The following is a 17,184-nucleotide window of genomic DNA, read 5'->3' as shown; positions in this document are numbered from 1 at the left end:
TCACAACTGTTCGTGATTGGTTTGAAGAACAATCTGGATAGCTCGAGCGAATTATTTGTCCACTCATCGGCCACTTATGGGTCATCATCGAGAGGTCATTTCGTGTACAAAGCGCCGCGCTGGCAACACTTTCACAGTACAGGCAGCATGGCTCAATACATCTTCAGAATAATTCCAACGACTTGTTGAGTCCATGCCACGTCGAGTTGCAGCACTAAGCAGGGCAAAAGCCAGTTCGACCCGATATTACGAGGTATCCCATGACTTGTCACCTCAGTATATTTGAGCGTAGGTACCAAGCGGTTCACGTTACAGAAAGGGTACAGAAAGCTATTCCAAGGTTAGTTGTGTAGAACCCCTGTGCTGATTGCTTTTTAATTTTTTATTTTTATGTTACTTACGAAGCCCATACCAAGCACAGCAGTACAAGTTTACATGCCCACTAGCTCCGCAGATGACGAATAGATTGATGAACTGTGTGATGAGATAAAAGAAATTATTCAGACAGTGAAGGGAGACGAAAATTTAATTGTCATCGCTGGCTGGAATTCGATAGTACGAAAAGGAAGAGAAGGAAACATAGTAGGTGAATATGGAATGGGAATAAGGAATGAAAGAGGAAGCAGCATGGTGAATTTTGCACAGAGCATAACTTATTCACAGCTAACACTTGGTTCAAGAATCATGAAAGAAGTTTGTATACATGGAGATACTGGAAGGTTTCAGATAGAGTATATAACGGTAAGACAGAGATTTACGAACCGGGTTTTAAATTGTAAGACATTTCCAGGGGCAGATGTGGACTGACCACAATCCATTGGTAATGAACTGTAGATCAAAACTTAAGATACTGTAAAAAGCTGGGAATTTAAGTAGATGGGACCTAGATAAACTGACACAACCAGAGGTGGTAGACAGTTTCAGGGTGAGCCTTGTGGAACGATTGACAAGACTGGGTGAAAGAAATACAGTAGAAGAAGAATAGGTAGCTTTGAGAGATGAAATAGTGAAGGCAGCAGAGGACCAAGTAGGTAAAAAAGTCGAGGGCTAATAGAAATCCTAGGGTAACAGAAGAAATATTGAATTTAATTGATGAAAGAAGAAAATACAAAAATACAGTAAATGAAGCAAACAAAAAGGAATACAATCGTCTCAAAAATGAGATCGACAGGAAGTGCAAAATGGCTAAGCAGGGATGGCTAGAGGACAAATGTAAGGATGTAGAGGCGTATATCACTTGTGGTAAAATGGATACTGCCTACAGGAAAATAACAGACATTTGGAGAAAAGAGAACCACTTGTATGAGTGTCAAGAGCTCAGAGGGAAACCCTGCTCTACGCAAAGAAGGGAAACCAGAAAGGTGGAAGGAGTATATAGAGGGTCTATACAAGTGTGATGTACTTGAGGACAATATTATGGAAATGGAAGAGGATGTAGATGTAAATGGAATGGGAGATATGATACTTCGTGAAGAGTTTGACAGAGCACTGAAAGACGTTAAGTCGAAACAAAGTTCCAGGAGTAGACAACATTACATTGGAACTACTGATAGCCTTGGGAGAGCCAACCCTGACAAAACTCTGCCATCTGGTGAGAAAGATGTATGAGACAGGCAAAATACTTTCAGACTTCAAGACGAATATAATAGTTTCAGTCTCAAAGAAAGCAGGTGTTGACAGATGTGAAAATTACCGAACTATCAGTTTAATAAGCCACGGCTGCAAAATACTAACACGAATTCTTCACAGACGAATGGAACAACTTGTAGCAGCCTACCTCAACGAAAATCAGTTTGGATTCCGTAGAAATGTTGGAACATCTGAGGCAATATTTTAGAAAATAAATTAAGTAAAGGCAAACCTACGTTTCTAGCATTTGTAGACTTAGAGAAAGCTTTTGCCAATGTTGACTGGAATACTTACTTTCACATACTGACGGTGGCAGAGGTCAAATACAGGAAGCGAAAGGCTATGTACAATTTGTACAAGAACCAGATGGCAGTTGTAAGAGCCGTGGGGCATGAAATGGAATCAGTGGTTAGGAAGAGAGTCAGACACGGTTGTAGCCTGTCCCCGACGTTATTCAATCTGCATATTGAGCAAGCAGAAAAGGAAACAAATGAAAAGTTCGGAGTAGGAATTAAAATTCATGGAGAAGAAATAAAAACTTTGAGGTTCGCCGATGACATTGTAATTCTGTCAGAGACAGCAAAAGACTTGGAAGAGCAGCTGTATGGAATGGACAGTGTCTTGAAAGGAGGATATAAGACGAACATCAACCAAAGCAAAACGAGGATAATGGAATGCAACTGAATTAAGTCGGGTGTTGCTGAGGGAATTAGATTAGGAAATGATACACCTAAAGTAGGAAATGAGTTTTGCTATTTGGGGAGCAAAATAACTGATGATGGTCGAAGTAGAAAGGATATAAAATGTAGATTGGCAATGGCAAGGAGAGCGTTTCTGAAGAAGAGAAATTTGTTAACATCGAGTACAGATTTAAAGTGTGAGGAAATCTTTTATGAAAGTATTTGAATGGTGTGTAGCCATGTATGGAAGTGAGACGTGGATGACAGTTTAGACCAGAAGGGAATAGAAGCTTTCGAAATGTGGTGCTACAGAAGAATGCTGAAAATCAGATGGGTAGGTCACATAACTAATGAGGAGGTATTGAATAGAATTGGGGAGAAGAGAAATTTGTGGCACAACTTAACTGGAAGAAGGGATCGGTTGGTAGGACATATTCTGAGGCATCAAGGGATCACCAATTTAGTATTGGAATGCAGCGTGGAGGGTATAGGGAGATTAAGAGATGAATACACTAAAAAGATACAGAAGAATGTAGGTTGCAGTAGGAACTGGGAGGTGAAGAAGCTTGAACAGGATAGCGTAGCATGGAGAGCTGCATCAAACGAGTCGCTGGACGAAGACCACAACAACATGTTACTTATACTGCAAATACATCGAAATAATGTTCAGTCTGTTGCATTTACTAACATTTTCTTAAAAGGTGCGAAAAAAAAGGCAAATAAAAACCTGGGATTGCAAATTAATTTCGAGGAAGGCATTGTATGGTGTACACGATGACTTCGTGTGTAAAATTCCATACTTTATTTTTTTGCAGTTGATGATATACGCTTGGCGTGGTGATACTTATCTTAAATAAGTGGAAGCAGTGGGTGTCTTGGGATTTTGCATACCTTATAAACGCTGTATTTTTACAATTAGTTTACAAATTTCTATGGAAAACAAACTTGTTATACATACATCCCGTATTCATCTCACGCACAGTTTGGCAGAAAACAACGCGTGACGCATAATTCGGGCAAATAATGGCGAGGGAAAGTGGTGATGTACAATGGACTGCACTTTGAAGCAGTCTTCTCGGGATGTAATATTTTTTGCTCGGTCGATGGGAGTATTTTTCCTGCATTTGGAACCTATTGTATGTGTGCAACTGCCGAGGACTGCTCGAATGTCACAATCAAACGAACGGATTGCGGTAACCCATACACTTTAGTCACAATACCTAATTAGAAAGTCGTTCCAGAGTTCTCGAGGACGCTATAAGTACAAATCTTTCTTGGAAAATTTGTTGTTGTTAGCAAGAAGTTATTAATAATTCTTTATGTGCGCACATATCCCCTTCAGTTGCACCGAGATGATAATGGTGTGGTGACAGTGGATTCAGACATTTCTTGCCTGTGCTTTTCAGCAGTCTCGTCAGTTACGTATATTGAAAACTGGTTTCTTTTATGCTTCAACTTCGAACAATTCAGACTTCCTCAAATCTGCTTTACGATGCACTTCTCAATCACAAAATAATGTTGTTCCTGAAGTTGGTGTTTTACCGTGAACAGCGGAATGACATGTGCCACTTGACATAACAGTTACCGATGCCTTGTCAGATCTGTCATGAGCAATCTCTTGATCCACTTCTGAGGATCTATTTAGTTCATCTCTTCATAACAATTACCAGTGTTTTTTAAACGTAACGTTAGCATCGCTTCATGTCGGCACTTATCGACAGTCACATCGAGGGACAATGACCTGTCTCCGGGCTGAGGAACTCTGGGAGTCTCTCCGGCGCGGTGACTGGGTGGAGTGGGGCAAGCCGGAAGCGTGGTGGACGTGGCGTGGATGGCGAGTCGAGCTAACTGCCGGCAACAGGTGCTGCGCGGGGACCCCTGCTCAAACAGTGTCGCTGCAGAAGTATTAATGCTTCGTCGGAAAACGTGATAGCTGCATTTTGTGGCGAAGTAAGCACGTAGGAAGCTGACGTTTGAATTAAGGAATAACTGTAATGTGCCTCTGCAGTTAGTTTACTGAAGAAGGCTCTTGGAACTGTTCGCCACTACTTCTCACGCTCGATCTCTTCTAAAATAGCAAGTACGGTTTGTGGTTCAGAGACCAGGTGCCCAATTTCATAGCGGTCCGTCCTTTGTAACGTGTCAGGGGTGTTTTCAATGGAACGCTAAAGATATCCTTATAAGGGCCAAAGTAGCAGGCTGGTGTTTCTCTAATAGCTTATGTAGCACTCTGACGCCACTGACATCATTACGTGTGTTTGCGTATTATTTGTTCAGCTGATTAAATGTGGTTGTTTCCAGTGATAACATACGCCCATTACAGGTTTATGAAACCAGTGTCTAAATCCTGTGTATATGGGGGCATGGTCTTTGTCAATAAACTTCACAGTAAGAGAAAACACGCTATGTGCATTTTCTGGGCCGCGGAATTAATGGACAGGATGGTGGCAGCGGTTTTGGCGTGCCACAACAGAAGGGAAGCTTCAATTTCTATTCCTTACAGATTTCTGTATTTTTGTTAACGGTGTTCAGCTGCGGAGTTCTGACCTGGATCGATAGAGCAGTGGGTTCCATTAATAAGGTTCGTTGTGTAAGGAGGAGAAATGAAGATGATTGTGCTATGATTGTACTACTGTTTTATGAAAGTAATCATTTTGGATTTTGGATTTCTTGTTTTTAAAGATTCTTGTCTTAATATCCTGTCGTCTTCGATTATCAGAAACTATACTGTGTCTTTTAAAGGTTGTAAGCTGTCTTTTGATAAGATTTTGCTGCAGAAATTCAGTTTTTAGTAGCTTCATCCTGTTAGTCATTCTTACATTAACTTGCAGTCATTACGTGACACTAAGTATGCTATTTGTACTTGGGATCACTATTGTGAAACTTGAAAAATAAGTTTGACCTTGTACTCTATACTCAATCAATCGACTCAACGCGTAATTATTTCGAGCTTCTTCTCCCTGCTTCCATAAGGTCAGGCAGTTTGGTACGAAACCGATCGTGTACCTCCATATAAATCAATAATCCGCCCTCCTTATCCAATAGGCTTTACCATTGTCCATTCAGGCGTTCCATCACACCAGCACCGACGAATGCCACAGCCATGACTCTCCGCAATCTGCAAAACCATGCCGCAACATCTGACCTTTCCACTAATGCTTTCCCTCCGTTAAACAATGAATAGCTGAAGCTTATGTCTTTCAGCGCTGTAACCAATAAGAATTTGCTGCCCTTAAAATAAATATCTCTCGGAAACGATACGAGCGATTTAGACAGTTGGGCTGTTCCGTTCTATAGAACAGCCATATACACTGCAGCGCCAAAAAAGCCATGCATATTTCAATACAGAGATATGTAAACAGGCAGAATACGACGCTGCGGTCGGCAACTCCTATATAAGACAACAAGGTTCTGGCGCAGTTGTCAGATGGTTTACCGCAGCTACAATGGCAGGTTATCAAGATTTAAGTGAGCTTGAACGTGGTGTTAATAGTCGGCGGACGAGCGATGGGACACAGCATCTCCCAGGTAGCGATGAAGTGGGGATTTTCCCGTTCGGCCATTTCACGAATGTACCATGAATATCAGGAATCCTATAAAACATCAAATCTCCGACATCGCTGCGGCCGCAAAAAAAATCCTGGAAAAACGGGACCAACGACTACTGAAGAGAATCGTTCAACGTGACAGAAGTGCAACCCTACCGCCAATAGCTACAGATGTTGATGATGGGCCATCAATAAGTGTCAGCGGCGAACCATTCAACGAAACATGATCGATATGGGCTTTCGGAGCCAAAGGCTCACTTGTCAGAGTCCAGTAACACCGCCACTGGGCTGTTGATGACTGGAAACGTGTTGCCTGGTCGGACGAGTCCCGTTTCAACTTGTATTGAGCGGATTGACGTGTAACAGTATGGAGACAACCTCATGAATACATCGACCCTGCATGGCAGAAGAGGACTGTTCAAGCTGGTGGAGGTTCTGTAATGGTGTGGGGCGTGTGAAGTTGGAATGATGTAGGACCCCTGATACATCCAGAAACGACTCTGACAGGTGACAGGTACGTAAACATCCTGTCTGAACCTGTATCCAAGTCCATTCTGCATTCCGAAAGACTTGGGCAATTCCAGCAGGACAATGCGCCCCCCCCCCCCCCCAGCCCCTAGACACACACACACACACACACACACACACACACACACACACACACACACACACACACACACACACACACACACACACACACACACACACACGTCCAGAATTGCTACTGAGTGGCTCCAGAAATACTGCTCTGAGTGTATACACTTCCGCTGGCCACCAAACTCCCCAGCCATGAACGTTATTGAGCATATGTGTGTGACTTGCTTTATGCTGTTCAGAAAAGATTTCCACCCGCTTATGCTTATACGGTTTTATGGACAGCCCTGCAGGATTCATGGTGTCAATCCCTCCAGCACCACTTCAGACATCAGTCGAGTCCATCCTACGTCCCTTTACGGTACTTCTACGTGCTCGTGGGAGCTCTACACGATGATAAGGTCTACCAGTTTCTTTGGCTCTTTAGTGTATATGACGAAGGTAGTATCTTTCTGGAAATCGCCCAAAGGTGTCGCTTGTTTCTTTCTCGACCATTGTTTTGCCTGGTGCCTGCTGTCTTTTTAAGCCACTCACATCACAGTCAAATGGTACTGTTCTTTCGCTATCTTTACAACAGTGTCTTTGATTACTTCCAGAACTTTCCTTTAGCAAGCTCTTCGACAGCAGATGAAGGCTCCGTTCTTTCCTTTTCTTTCTAAAAGTAATCCGTCAGCGAACTCTCCAGTTTACTGACCTGACAGTGTAGCAAGATTTATTCCTGCGTATCACTTCACGTGATGGGCCTCCACCGTTCGTCTAGGTCGATTTGGTTTCAAATTAAACACAAGCGAATAACACACGAAATCAAAAAAATGGCTCTGAGCACTATGGGACTTAACATCTGTGGTCATCAGTCCCCTAGAACTTAGAACTACTTAAACCTAACTAACCTAAGGACATCACACACATCCATGCCCGAGGCAGGATTCGAACCTGCGACCGTAGCAGTCCCGCGGTTCTGGACTGAGCGCCTGAACCGCTAGACCACCGCGGCCGGCACACACGAAATCACCAACAACCAATGACAGTGAGGTGAACGACGGAACGACAGTACCGGTTACATGTAGACACTCAGAGGTATGTTTCAGACACCTACGCGTCAGATTTAACAGCGTGTCTCGTGCTACATGCTCGTGAGCAGTAGGTCATTGGCCGGCTTCCTGCGGTCGCTAGGCAACGGAACGACGTTACTGAGCTATCAGTGGCGAAGACTGGTCTCCCGGACTACAGCGATGTAGACCTATAATTACGCATGTCTGCCTGACGGCCCTTCTTGGAAACATCGACCGCGTGCGCATTTTTGCAAACGCCATGTGTTGTTTATTGCCCGAACTGCGTACGGTAAAATGCTGCCAGTAGGTACTAGGACCTTTCGGTAATCTCTGTTGAGCGTCATAGGTATATCTTCCGGTGCAACTGCCTTTACACAATCGAGCAGACTCGGTTCAGTATTTTGTTCTGCGACTACATATCTGCAAATTGCGATATCAGTATTCGTGGGATAGTAGGAAAAGGGAGAAATAATACAACATTCTGCGGCGAAACAGTTCCAGAAGAGTGAGTTCAGTATCTCGGCTTACTCCCTGCTACAGTTTTTTTCAGTGCCAGTGTGGTCACTAAAAGACTGAACAGGTGATTTCGATCGTCTTAATATCTTTCCGTACTGCAAAAACTTCTAAGGATATGTACTTACATTGTTTGACATATATTTACTTTCAAATTCGATGAATGCTTCTACCATTGCTTTCCTTACGCTCATTTTCACTTCTTTCAGTTGGTGTTTTCCTACTAGGTGTCCAAATCGGAGAAGAAACTTGCTTTAGTTGCCAAGTAATTTTGTATCACGGCTGTTGAACCGCAGTGTGTCTCTTTCCATCCTCGCCATGGCGCTCGAGATGTACTTGTCAAGGACTACAGTCAATGCCACAATGAAGTGTACGACGTTGTCTGTACGAAGTAAAAGACACTATTACAAATATAAATTTACATGTAAATACATGCACTATTACCTAATACGTTATTCCAATCGCCGCCATCATCGGTTATAGCTTGGCACATTTTTGACATGCTTCTTACGAGATTTTCTGCATATTCTCTCGGTAACGATCTCCTTATTTTATATGGCGGCTGCTTGAAAGTATATATGGGTTTCCTTTTGAGATACAGGGTACTTATCAATGGTGGAAAAATCAAAATTTTTGTGATCGTATTAAACTCTATAGTCTTTCCTAATTAAATTGATATATACGTTGTAGGGTTTCAAATGAAAAATTACGTAAATATGCCACCCCACCCCTTTTATTTCTGTTCCAAAAGTCAGTATTATTTCGAAACGGTGAACATTCTGTTTCCAGCGATTGTGTGGGTAACAGTGCAAGTTTCTATTGTGTAAATGATTATCTTTGCTAGTATTTACTTTTGTTTCGCTGAAGCAGTTTGTTCACGTGTTGCGGAATGTTTGTTGCCCAAGTGCTACACATATTTTTGGAAGTAAATATGCTTTAGTGTGCAATAAAGACGAACTATGCGCCCAACAAGTAATTCAATAAAACGATATTCCGTCGTAACCAGTTCACAAGCAAAGCAAGCGACACTATTGGAAGTAACCTATGTACCACTTCTTCAGGGAAGAAATTCCCACATGGCCCGCATCCTGGCGATTCAAATTTTTGCGTTAAAAATGGCGCTGTTCGTACTGGATTTGTTGTTGTTCATGTGGGCATCTTATCCTCTTTGATAAAGGAAAAGGCGAAATGTAAACAATGTGATGGTCAGGCTGTCTGGAAATAACTAAACAAGGAAATAGCAGAAAGGATTTAGCGTCAAAATTAGTTGTTCTGTGTAGATCCTGCAATAAATCTACCTTGAAAATGACTTCGAACATTGTGCATAATACATATGATGTGAATTTGAAGTCAGAGTATGCAGTCCATGCAATAGGAAAAGGAAAAAAAGGCTGCTCAAACGTTTTGTGGTTTGTTGGACATTCCTCCTCCTCCCAGTAGGTTCAGCAGGTACATAGAAGTACCTTTAAGTGCCTTGACGGTTGTGTCTAAAGCATCTATGAAACGTGTAGTAGAAGTAACTAAATATTAGTGGAACCAGGGACATTGCTGTTGCACTAGATGGGATATGGCAATGTCGAGGCCATCGTTCCTTGAATGCTGTTGTAAGTGCTACTTCTCTGGAGAATGGAAAAGTTGTTAATGTTGAGTGCTTATCTAAGTACTACCACGCCGGCCATGGTAAAACTGAAGCACATATTGAACATCAGTGTTCTAAGAATTACGATGGTTGCAGTGGAGGTATGGAGTGTGATGGAGCTCTAAAAATATTTATAACATTAAATATACGAAGTGCCTAGTCGATGGGAACTAAAACTTTCAATAAAGTGAATGAGTTCAATGTTTATTGTGATACATAACGGGAGTGTTGTGGACATGTGCAAAAGAGGATGGGTGCTATACTGAAGAAGCTACGAAGAGAAATGGAAGGACAGTTGTTGTCTGATGGGAAATATCTGTCTGGTCCAGGTAGATTGGCAGAAACTGAAATACACCTTTTTTAGAGTTATAACGGGCTGGCGATTAGACGAACGGCACCTCTGAATGTTACAGCACTGAGAAAAGCTGTATGGGCCACCTACATTCATAAGGTGTCCACAGATAACCACCCTGTTCACGGACTTTGCCCTAAAGGAGAAGATTATTAGGTTCTTGGTGCGGTTACAAAAAAAAATCCAATTTTGGGAGACCTGAGTGACCTTGTTTTGCTTAGTAAATGTCTTCATAGGGGCACTCAGAATACAAATGAAAGATTCATTCACTGCATAAGGGAAAGATTACCAAAGAATGTTTTTGTAGCGCTAAATACATTAAATGTTTGTGTATTAGATGCAGTTATATGTTTCAATGATGGAGTGATAGCAAGGTTGGGAACCCTGAGAAATTTAGGCATAGTATATGGAAGATCAATTGCTTGAGTGTGACGGACAACAGGTGCATGAAGCCGAAAGATTCGCTCTTCAAGTTATCAAAGAAACAATAAGTGCTAAAAGGAATCCCAAGAGGAAGCTAGAAGATGAGGAAATGCTACTGGATGAAGAGTATAAGACTATGCTTCAGAAATGTCTCAGGCACAGTTTAATTGGACTTATATCTTCATTATCAATTTCCTGCAAGTTGTATTTTCAAAATTCAGGTACATATACTTCCTAACGTTTATAAAGCATTGCTGCAATTTTTTTCTGTAACTTGGAATAGTCCATACTTATGTGCTAGACCTAAGCTTTATTACAGAATCAGATTATAGAAACAATTACATCTTTATTAGGTAAAATTAATCCTTGTAATATACATAATAGGTGGAACTAAATATGTCTATTACCACAGCCATCATGTAATGCGTATCTCGTAAAAATTTACTCTCTTCCTAATGTTTAAGATTGGATTAAATGATACCTCAATTTGAGGAAGCATTTTGGAAAAAACTTCTTCAATTTCTTTGTAATTTTTTAACAACTCTCAGCAGGTTCAAAAATATTCAGAATTCTTCTAATTCGTTTATAAAGTGTGCTGTATTACCTGATATCAACAAGAAGTCTGTAAAAAATATATTATAAACAGTTCCCGAAAGAAATAGATGTTACTTTTTACATAATATTGAGCAGGAAAGTACCCTGTATCCTTAAGCTTCATCTTAACATACGACTAAACATTTCCGATCAGATTTGCATCTGGAGACATTTCAGACCAATCCATTGTGGACACCACATTGTGTTGTTTCCATACGCACATACATACATAATACTTGTTCCATATATCATGAATACTACATTTTGTAATGATGTGGAACGTGTCACTTTAACATAAGTTGTCACTTTAACATATTGTACAGAGACGGCTGTGCGTTTCGGATCATTACTTTCTTGACACACCTAGTTTGCCTCGTTCAAATCAAACAGCTTCTTAACGGACCTGGTGTGGTATTTTTGATAATGCTGAATATTTTTTCCAGCATTTAAACTGGCTGTAAATAAGTGCAAATTGTCAAAGCTGCAAGTGACAAAACAAAGCATTCAGCTCTCACACTGTTTGTCTATACACTATGGAAAACCGCATTGAGTACAGATTCGAGACCAGTACCAGATATGTCCCTGCGCACGTTAGATTTTAAATTATGGCGTACACCTGGTTGTGGAACTGATTGAATTTTATCCGTTTTTGGTCCACGTATTCGCCCAAAGAGCTGAATATTCTATACTAAGGTAAGGAATAATAGGGAAATATCAGCTAGCTGCATTTAACAAGACACTATAGAAGTAGGACACTAAATCAACATAGAGTTCTACGACCTTACTGGTGTGCTAACACATGGCAGTGGAAACTGGGTAAGACAACAATCAATCAAGAGGAGATGAGAAGCTGTGCGAGTGAGATTTTTATGATATGTGGCAGGCGATACGCAGCTGTAGAAAAAGTTATACAAAAATAATAATAATAATAATAAGTGTTAGTGACAAACAGAAGAAACTGGAAGTATTAAATATAAACGAAAGAACGCAGTACCCTTTCCGACCCGAAATTTTTCTGGAGGAAGAAAAATTTTTCTTTGCATGGTAGTTGTCTTAGGCGATATTTTAATGATTTTAGGAGCAAGATTTATAAAAAACTTTGTACCTGTTTCCAAAACGTACTTTGGTCATTTTGCTTCACTTTAAGGACTAAAATAATTAATTATGAAATATTCTCTGTTGTAATAAATAGTAAAATGACCATTCAATAATTTCCATGCAAAGTAACAACCATATTCAATTATACACTGGAATATAGCGAACCGTGTATTCTGGTCGTCAAGAGTTGCTGCGTACTGCTACATTGACTTGCTGATATTTTTGTAGTGATGCCCTACGGTTGGCACCACTTGCGCGTGATGAAAAGGTTGAACATTACAAGTGTGTAGCTCAGGTCCGCCTAGGGAAGAAATACTTTTGTTGCAGCTAACGGACTGTAAAAACTAATGAACACAATTGTAGCCAGAGGGTCTGAAAGGGTTAAAATGGAAAAAGTATATCATAGGAGTAGACAATAACCGAATGCCAGTGCTTTTGCTAACGTGTTGATCTGTCACGAGAATAAGGTACAATTTACCTTGACGAAGGAGCTAGACCTAGCGGCTAAATCTTTAAGATTATGATGATGGTGGGCAGAGGGAGCTGTAGAGAATACGATTTCTAGGGCAAGCAACTTTTATAATATACATTACAAGTAAACGAGGCTACTGTCTGCTACACAGAGACGAAGGGATGGACACAGGAAATCGCGAAGTCAGTCAAGGGGCAGAGCAAAAAACAAGGCACTTTTGGCTCACCTGGCATGGAAATACCTCTCATCCCACAGGTTCACCTTCTTGATGACTTCAGGGTCTCTGAGCATCAGATACGGTCGGGTCATCAAGTAGAAACCTCCGACAGGGCATCCTTCGAGGCGGCGGTAGACGTTTTCGATCAACGCGGCGAAGCTCTCCCGCCTGAAGAAGAGACCAGCGGCGTTGCCGAAGAGGAGCCTCGGTTCCACGTAGGGGACTCCTAGCTTACGCCAGTAGGCGTTCACTTCCCTCAAGAAGACCAACAACAACAGCAGCGAAAGCCCCAACAGGACGAGCGTCAGGGGCCATCCACTGAGGTGCGCCATTGTTTTCTGCTACTGCGAAGACCGGATTCTGCTATACCAGTTCACCACTGCGCGTATACTCTGGTTCCAAGCGGGTTATCCAAAGCGCGTAACAGCGACTCCTAAAGCTTGAACTTCCTATGAGTCACGGTATAGGTATTCATCACTCTTGACACACACCTTGTGACGTTAATTCGGTTCATAGCAATCTCACTGACTAGCCTTACCTGTTCCGTTCAAATAGTTGCACATTTTTACACTGTCCTGCAGTGGTTAACTTCCGCAGCTTTGCAACTCGTCTGCGATGGGGAGCATTCTATTTCTGCATATTCCGGGGAAAACCGCCGAACCGCCCTTTTTAGGGACGCATCCACGTGAGGCGATGCGTTTGTTTGAGGGAGCGCGGGCCGCCGCGGATGTCGGCTCCGCGCATGCGCCGTACACTGGCCAGCGTCCGCCCAGCTGGCACATTTATAGCGCGTCACGTCTGCGCCAGGCGCGCCTTTTTGCTTGCTTGCTTGCGTTGCGCGTGACGTCACGGTGAGTCGTCATATCTGGCGGTCTCGCGCCCAGTTAGCAAACTGTGATGCAACACCGGCTAGACTGAACGCCACTGTGTCTGTGCCCTTTCCGTTTGCTGCATTCTCTCTCCGTTTCTCTCTCACCTCTATCTACACCCATATCCGTACTCCGCAAGCCACCTGATGGTGTGTGGCGGAGGGTACCTTGAGTACCTCTATCGGTTCTCCCTTCTATTCCAGTCTCGTATCGTTCGTGGAAAGAAGGATTGTCGGTATGCTTCTGTGTAGGCTCTAATCTCTCAGATTTTATCCTCATGGTCTCTTCGCGAGATATACATAGGAGGGAGCAATATACTGCTTGACTCTTCGGTGAAAATATGTTCTCGAAACTTCAACAAAAGCCCGTACCGAGCAACTGAGCGTCTCTCCTGCAGAGTCATCCACTGGAGTTTATCTATCATCCCCGTAACGCTTTCGCGATTACTAAACGATCCTGTAACGAAGCGCGCTGCTCTCCGTAGGATCTTCACCCTGAGTTTTTCCTTTTATTTAGAAGTAAACACTTTGTTTCATTAGACAGCATATAGCTAATTCCGAACCCTTGGGTCCTGTGAAGCTACATCAGGATAAAAATATGAAATGTAGACTGGCAATGGCAAGGAAAGCGTTTCTGAAGAAGAGAAATTTGTTAACATCGGGTATAGCTTCAACTGTCAGGAAGTCGTTTCTGAAAGTACTTGTAAGGAGTGTAGCCATGTATGGAAGTGAAACATGGACGATAAATAGTTTGGAAAAGAAGAGAATAGAAGCTTTTGAAATGTGGGGCTACAGAAGAATGCTGAGGATTAAATGGGTAGCCGACCGGGGTGGTCGAGCGGTTCTAGGCGCTACAGTGTGGAGCCGTGCGACCGCTACGGTCGCAGTTTCGAATCCTGCCTCCGGCATGGATGTAGGTGATGTCCTTAGGCTAGTTAGGTTTACGTAGTTCTAAGTTCTAAGGGACTGATGACCATAGAAGTTGAGTCCCATAGAGCTCAGAGCCATTAAATGGGTAGATCACATAACTAATGAGGAGGTATTGAATAGGATTCCGGAGAAGAGGAGTTTGTGACACAACTTGACCAGAAGAAGGGATCGGTTGGTAGGACACGTTCGGGGGCATCAAGGGATCACCAATTTAGTATTGGAGGGCAGCATGGAGGGTAAAAATCATAGAGGGAGACAAAGAGATTAATATACTAAACAGATTCAGAAGCGTGTAGGCTGCAGTACGTATTGGGGGTTGAAGAAGCTTGCACAGAATAGAGTAACTTGGAGTGCTGCATCAAACCAGTCTCAGGACTGAAGACCACAACAACAACAACAACAACAACAACGTGTTAGATTCTACATTCAAAAGCAGAGAAAAGGAACGAGTAATTCAGTCTCTAATAGGAGTTTCGAACGACGGTAGTAGTTACGGACAGCAGATATCGCAGATGTGAAATCAAAAGGTAAAATACAAAACGTACAACGCAATTGCTGGTTGTATCACTATATCGGCGTGCACCAGCTTTTCCTCGGTCTCCCCTAAACCACTCTTTCTCCAAGCTTTATATTCCATTGCTAGTTTAGGAAGCCTTTCTGACGGCGTACGGAGTGCATGTACTCCATATTTTTCGTTGTATCACATTAGCTTCTGAGTTCTTGGCCACCTCCCTAATTCTTCCCTAGCTAGTACGTTTCTAATTTTGTCGTCCCCAGTACAGCCTTCCAGAGATCTTGGCAATTTCTTTTCTGATACTTTTAGCTCTCGTAAATCGATTTTTCTCAGCGTGGAAGTTTCCGTCCCACATTATTAAGTTGCCACTCCCATGACTCCATAAAATTTCCATCGTGTTTCTTTTCTTACTTTAATCTTAAGTGACCACAGCTGTTAAGTCCCATAGTGCTCAGAGCCATTTGAACCATTTTAATCTTAAGTGTCCTCCTTATTGTGCCCCATACATAGTTGAAAGTATTAGTTCTACATCCTTTTCATACGATACGTCACACCCTAAATATTGGAAAAGTTACCTGTTACATCGGCTTATTATTGAGGACTAGTTTTGTTCTTATTGGAAGGGTACCTACAAGTACCATGTGTTACTTTCATTCAAAGATATATTCGGATTACTTCCTTTACTCTCTGTAAGTCCATTTGTAATTTATTTTCACTGTGTCTTATGGCAACTAGGTAACCCGCATATAATATCGCCCTGATATGTTCATTACCCCCCATATTTGTACCTAGAGACATTCTATCTCTTATGTTTCTTCTGCTCGTGTAACCTACATACATTGAAGCGCCAAGGAAACAAGTATAGCCATGCGTATTAAAATACACAAATACAGAGATATGTAAACAGGCAGAATACGAAGCTGCGATTGGTAAAGCCTATATAAGGCAAGTGTCTGGCGCAGTTGTTAGATCGGTTATTGCTGTTGCAATGGTAGGTTATCAAGATTTAAGTGAGTTTGAACGTGGTGTTATAGTCGCCGCACAGGCGACGGGACACAGCATCTCCAAGATAGCGATGAAGTGGGGATTTTCCCATACGACACAAAGCTTTATGCCTCGCCTGGGCCCGTCAACACCGACATTGGAGAGTTGATGACTGGAAACATGTCGCCTGATCAGATCAGTCTCGTCTCAAATTCAATCGAGCGGATGGATATGTACGGGTAGGGGACAGCCTCAAGAGTCCATTGACCCTACATGTCAGTAGGGGACTGTTCTGGCTGGTGGAGGCTCTGTAACGGTGTGAGGCTTGTGCGGTTGGAGTAATATGGGATCCCTAATACGTCTAGATACGACTGACAGGTGACGTGTCGTATGCATCCTGTCTGATCGCATGCGTCCATTCAAGTCCACTGTGCGTTCCGACGGACTTGGATGTTCCAGCAGGACAATGCGACACCCCACACGTCAACAAAAGGTACTAAGTGGCTCCAGGAACATTCTTCCAAGTTTAAACAATTCCGCTGGCCACCAAACTTCCCAGACAAGAACATTATTCAGCATATCTGGGATGCCTTGCAACTCGCTATTCAGAAAAGTTCTCCAGACCCTCATACTCTTAAGGATTTACGGACGGCCCTACAGGATACACGATGTCAGTTCCTTCCAACACAACTTCAGACATTAGTCAAGTCCATGCCACGTCGTGTTACAGCACCTCTGCGTGCCAACTGGGACCCTACACGATATTAGGAATATTCACCTGTTTCTTTGTCTCTTCAGTGTAGATATTGAATTTGTGTGGGATACAAGGTAACCTTTGTCTTAATACTTCTTTTGGTTGTAATCACGCATGTCAATTCTAATTTGGTATTCATATACAGGCTTTTCGCGCCTTGGGTTTGATGTTAAAGAATTCCTATTTCTTACATTATAGCGTCTGTCTGTGAATTCTGTCAGATGAGTTTTTAATATTCATAAATAGTAGGCGAGTTTCCAGGTTAAATTCTCATCTCTCTTGTGTCATCTGTGCGAAAGTATCGTCTGTGCATGATTTTCCCT

The 17,184-nt window shown here is 42.3% G+C and overlaps 1 protein-coding gene across 1 annotated transcript in view; it reads right to left on the bottom strand.

The window, feature by feature from the left end:
- LOC126282101 (cytochrome P450 6a2-like) overlaps window positions 1-13,567 on the bottom strand; it is a 106,044-nt gene extending 92,477 nt beyond the window's left edge. Inside the window, exon 1 of the mRNA XM_049981561.1 lies at window positions 12,821-13,567. Coding sequence (XP_049837518.1) covers window positions 12,821-13,143 — 323 coding nt within the window. The 5' untranslated portion in view covers window positions 13,144-13,567. The remainder of the gene's footprint in view (window positions 1-12,820) is intronic.
- Window positions 13,568-17,184: the final 3,617 nt, after the last annotated feature.

This window comes from Schistocerca gregaria, chromosome 7 (assembly GCF_023897955.1).
Source record: "Schistocerca gregaria isolate iqSchGreg1 chromosome 7, iqSchGreg1.2, whole genome shotgun sequence".
NCBI lineage: Eukaryota > Metazoa > Arthropoda > Insecta > Orthoptera > Acrididae > Schistocerca > Schistocerca gregaria.
Note: the sequence above shows the minus strand (reverse complement) of the source record. Positions and strands in the feature narration are given on the sequence as shown.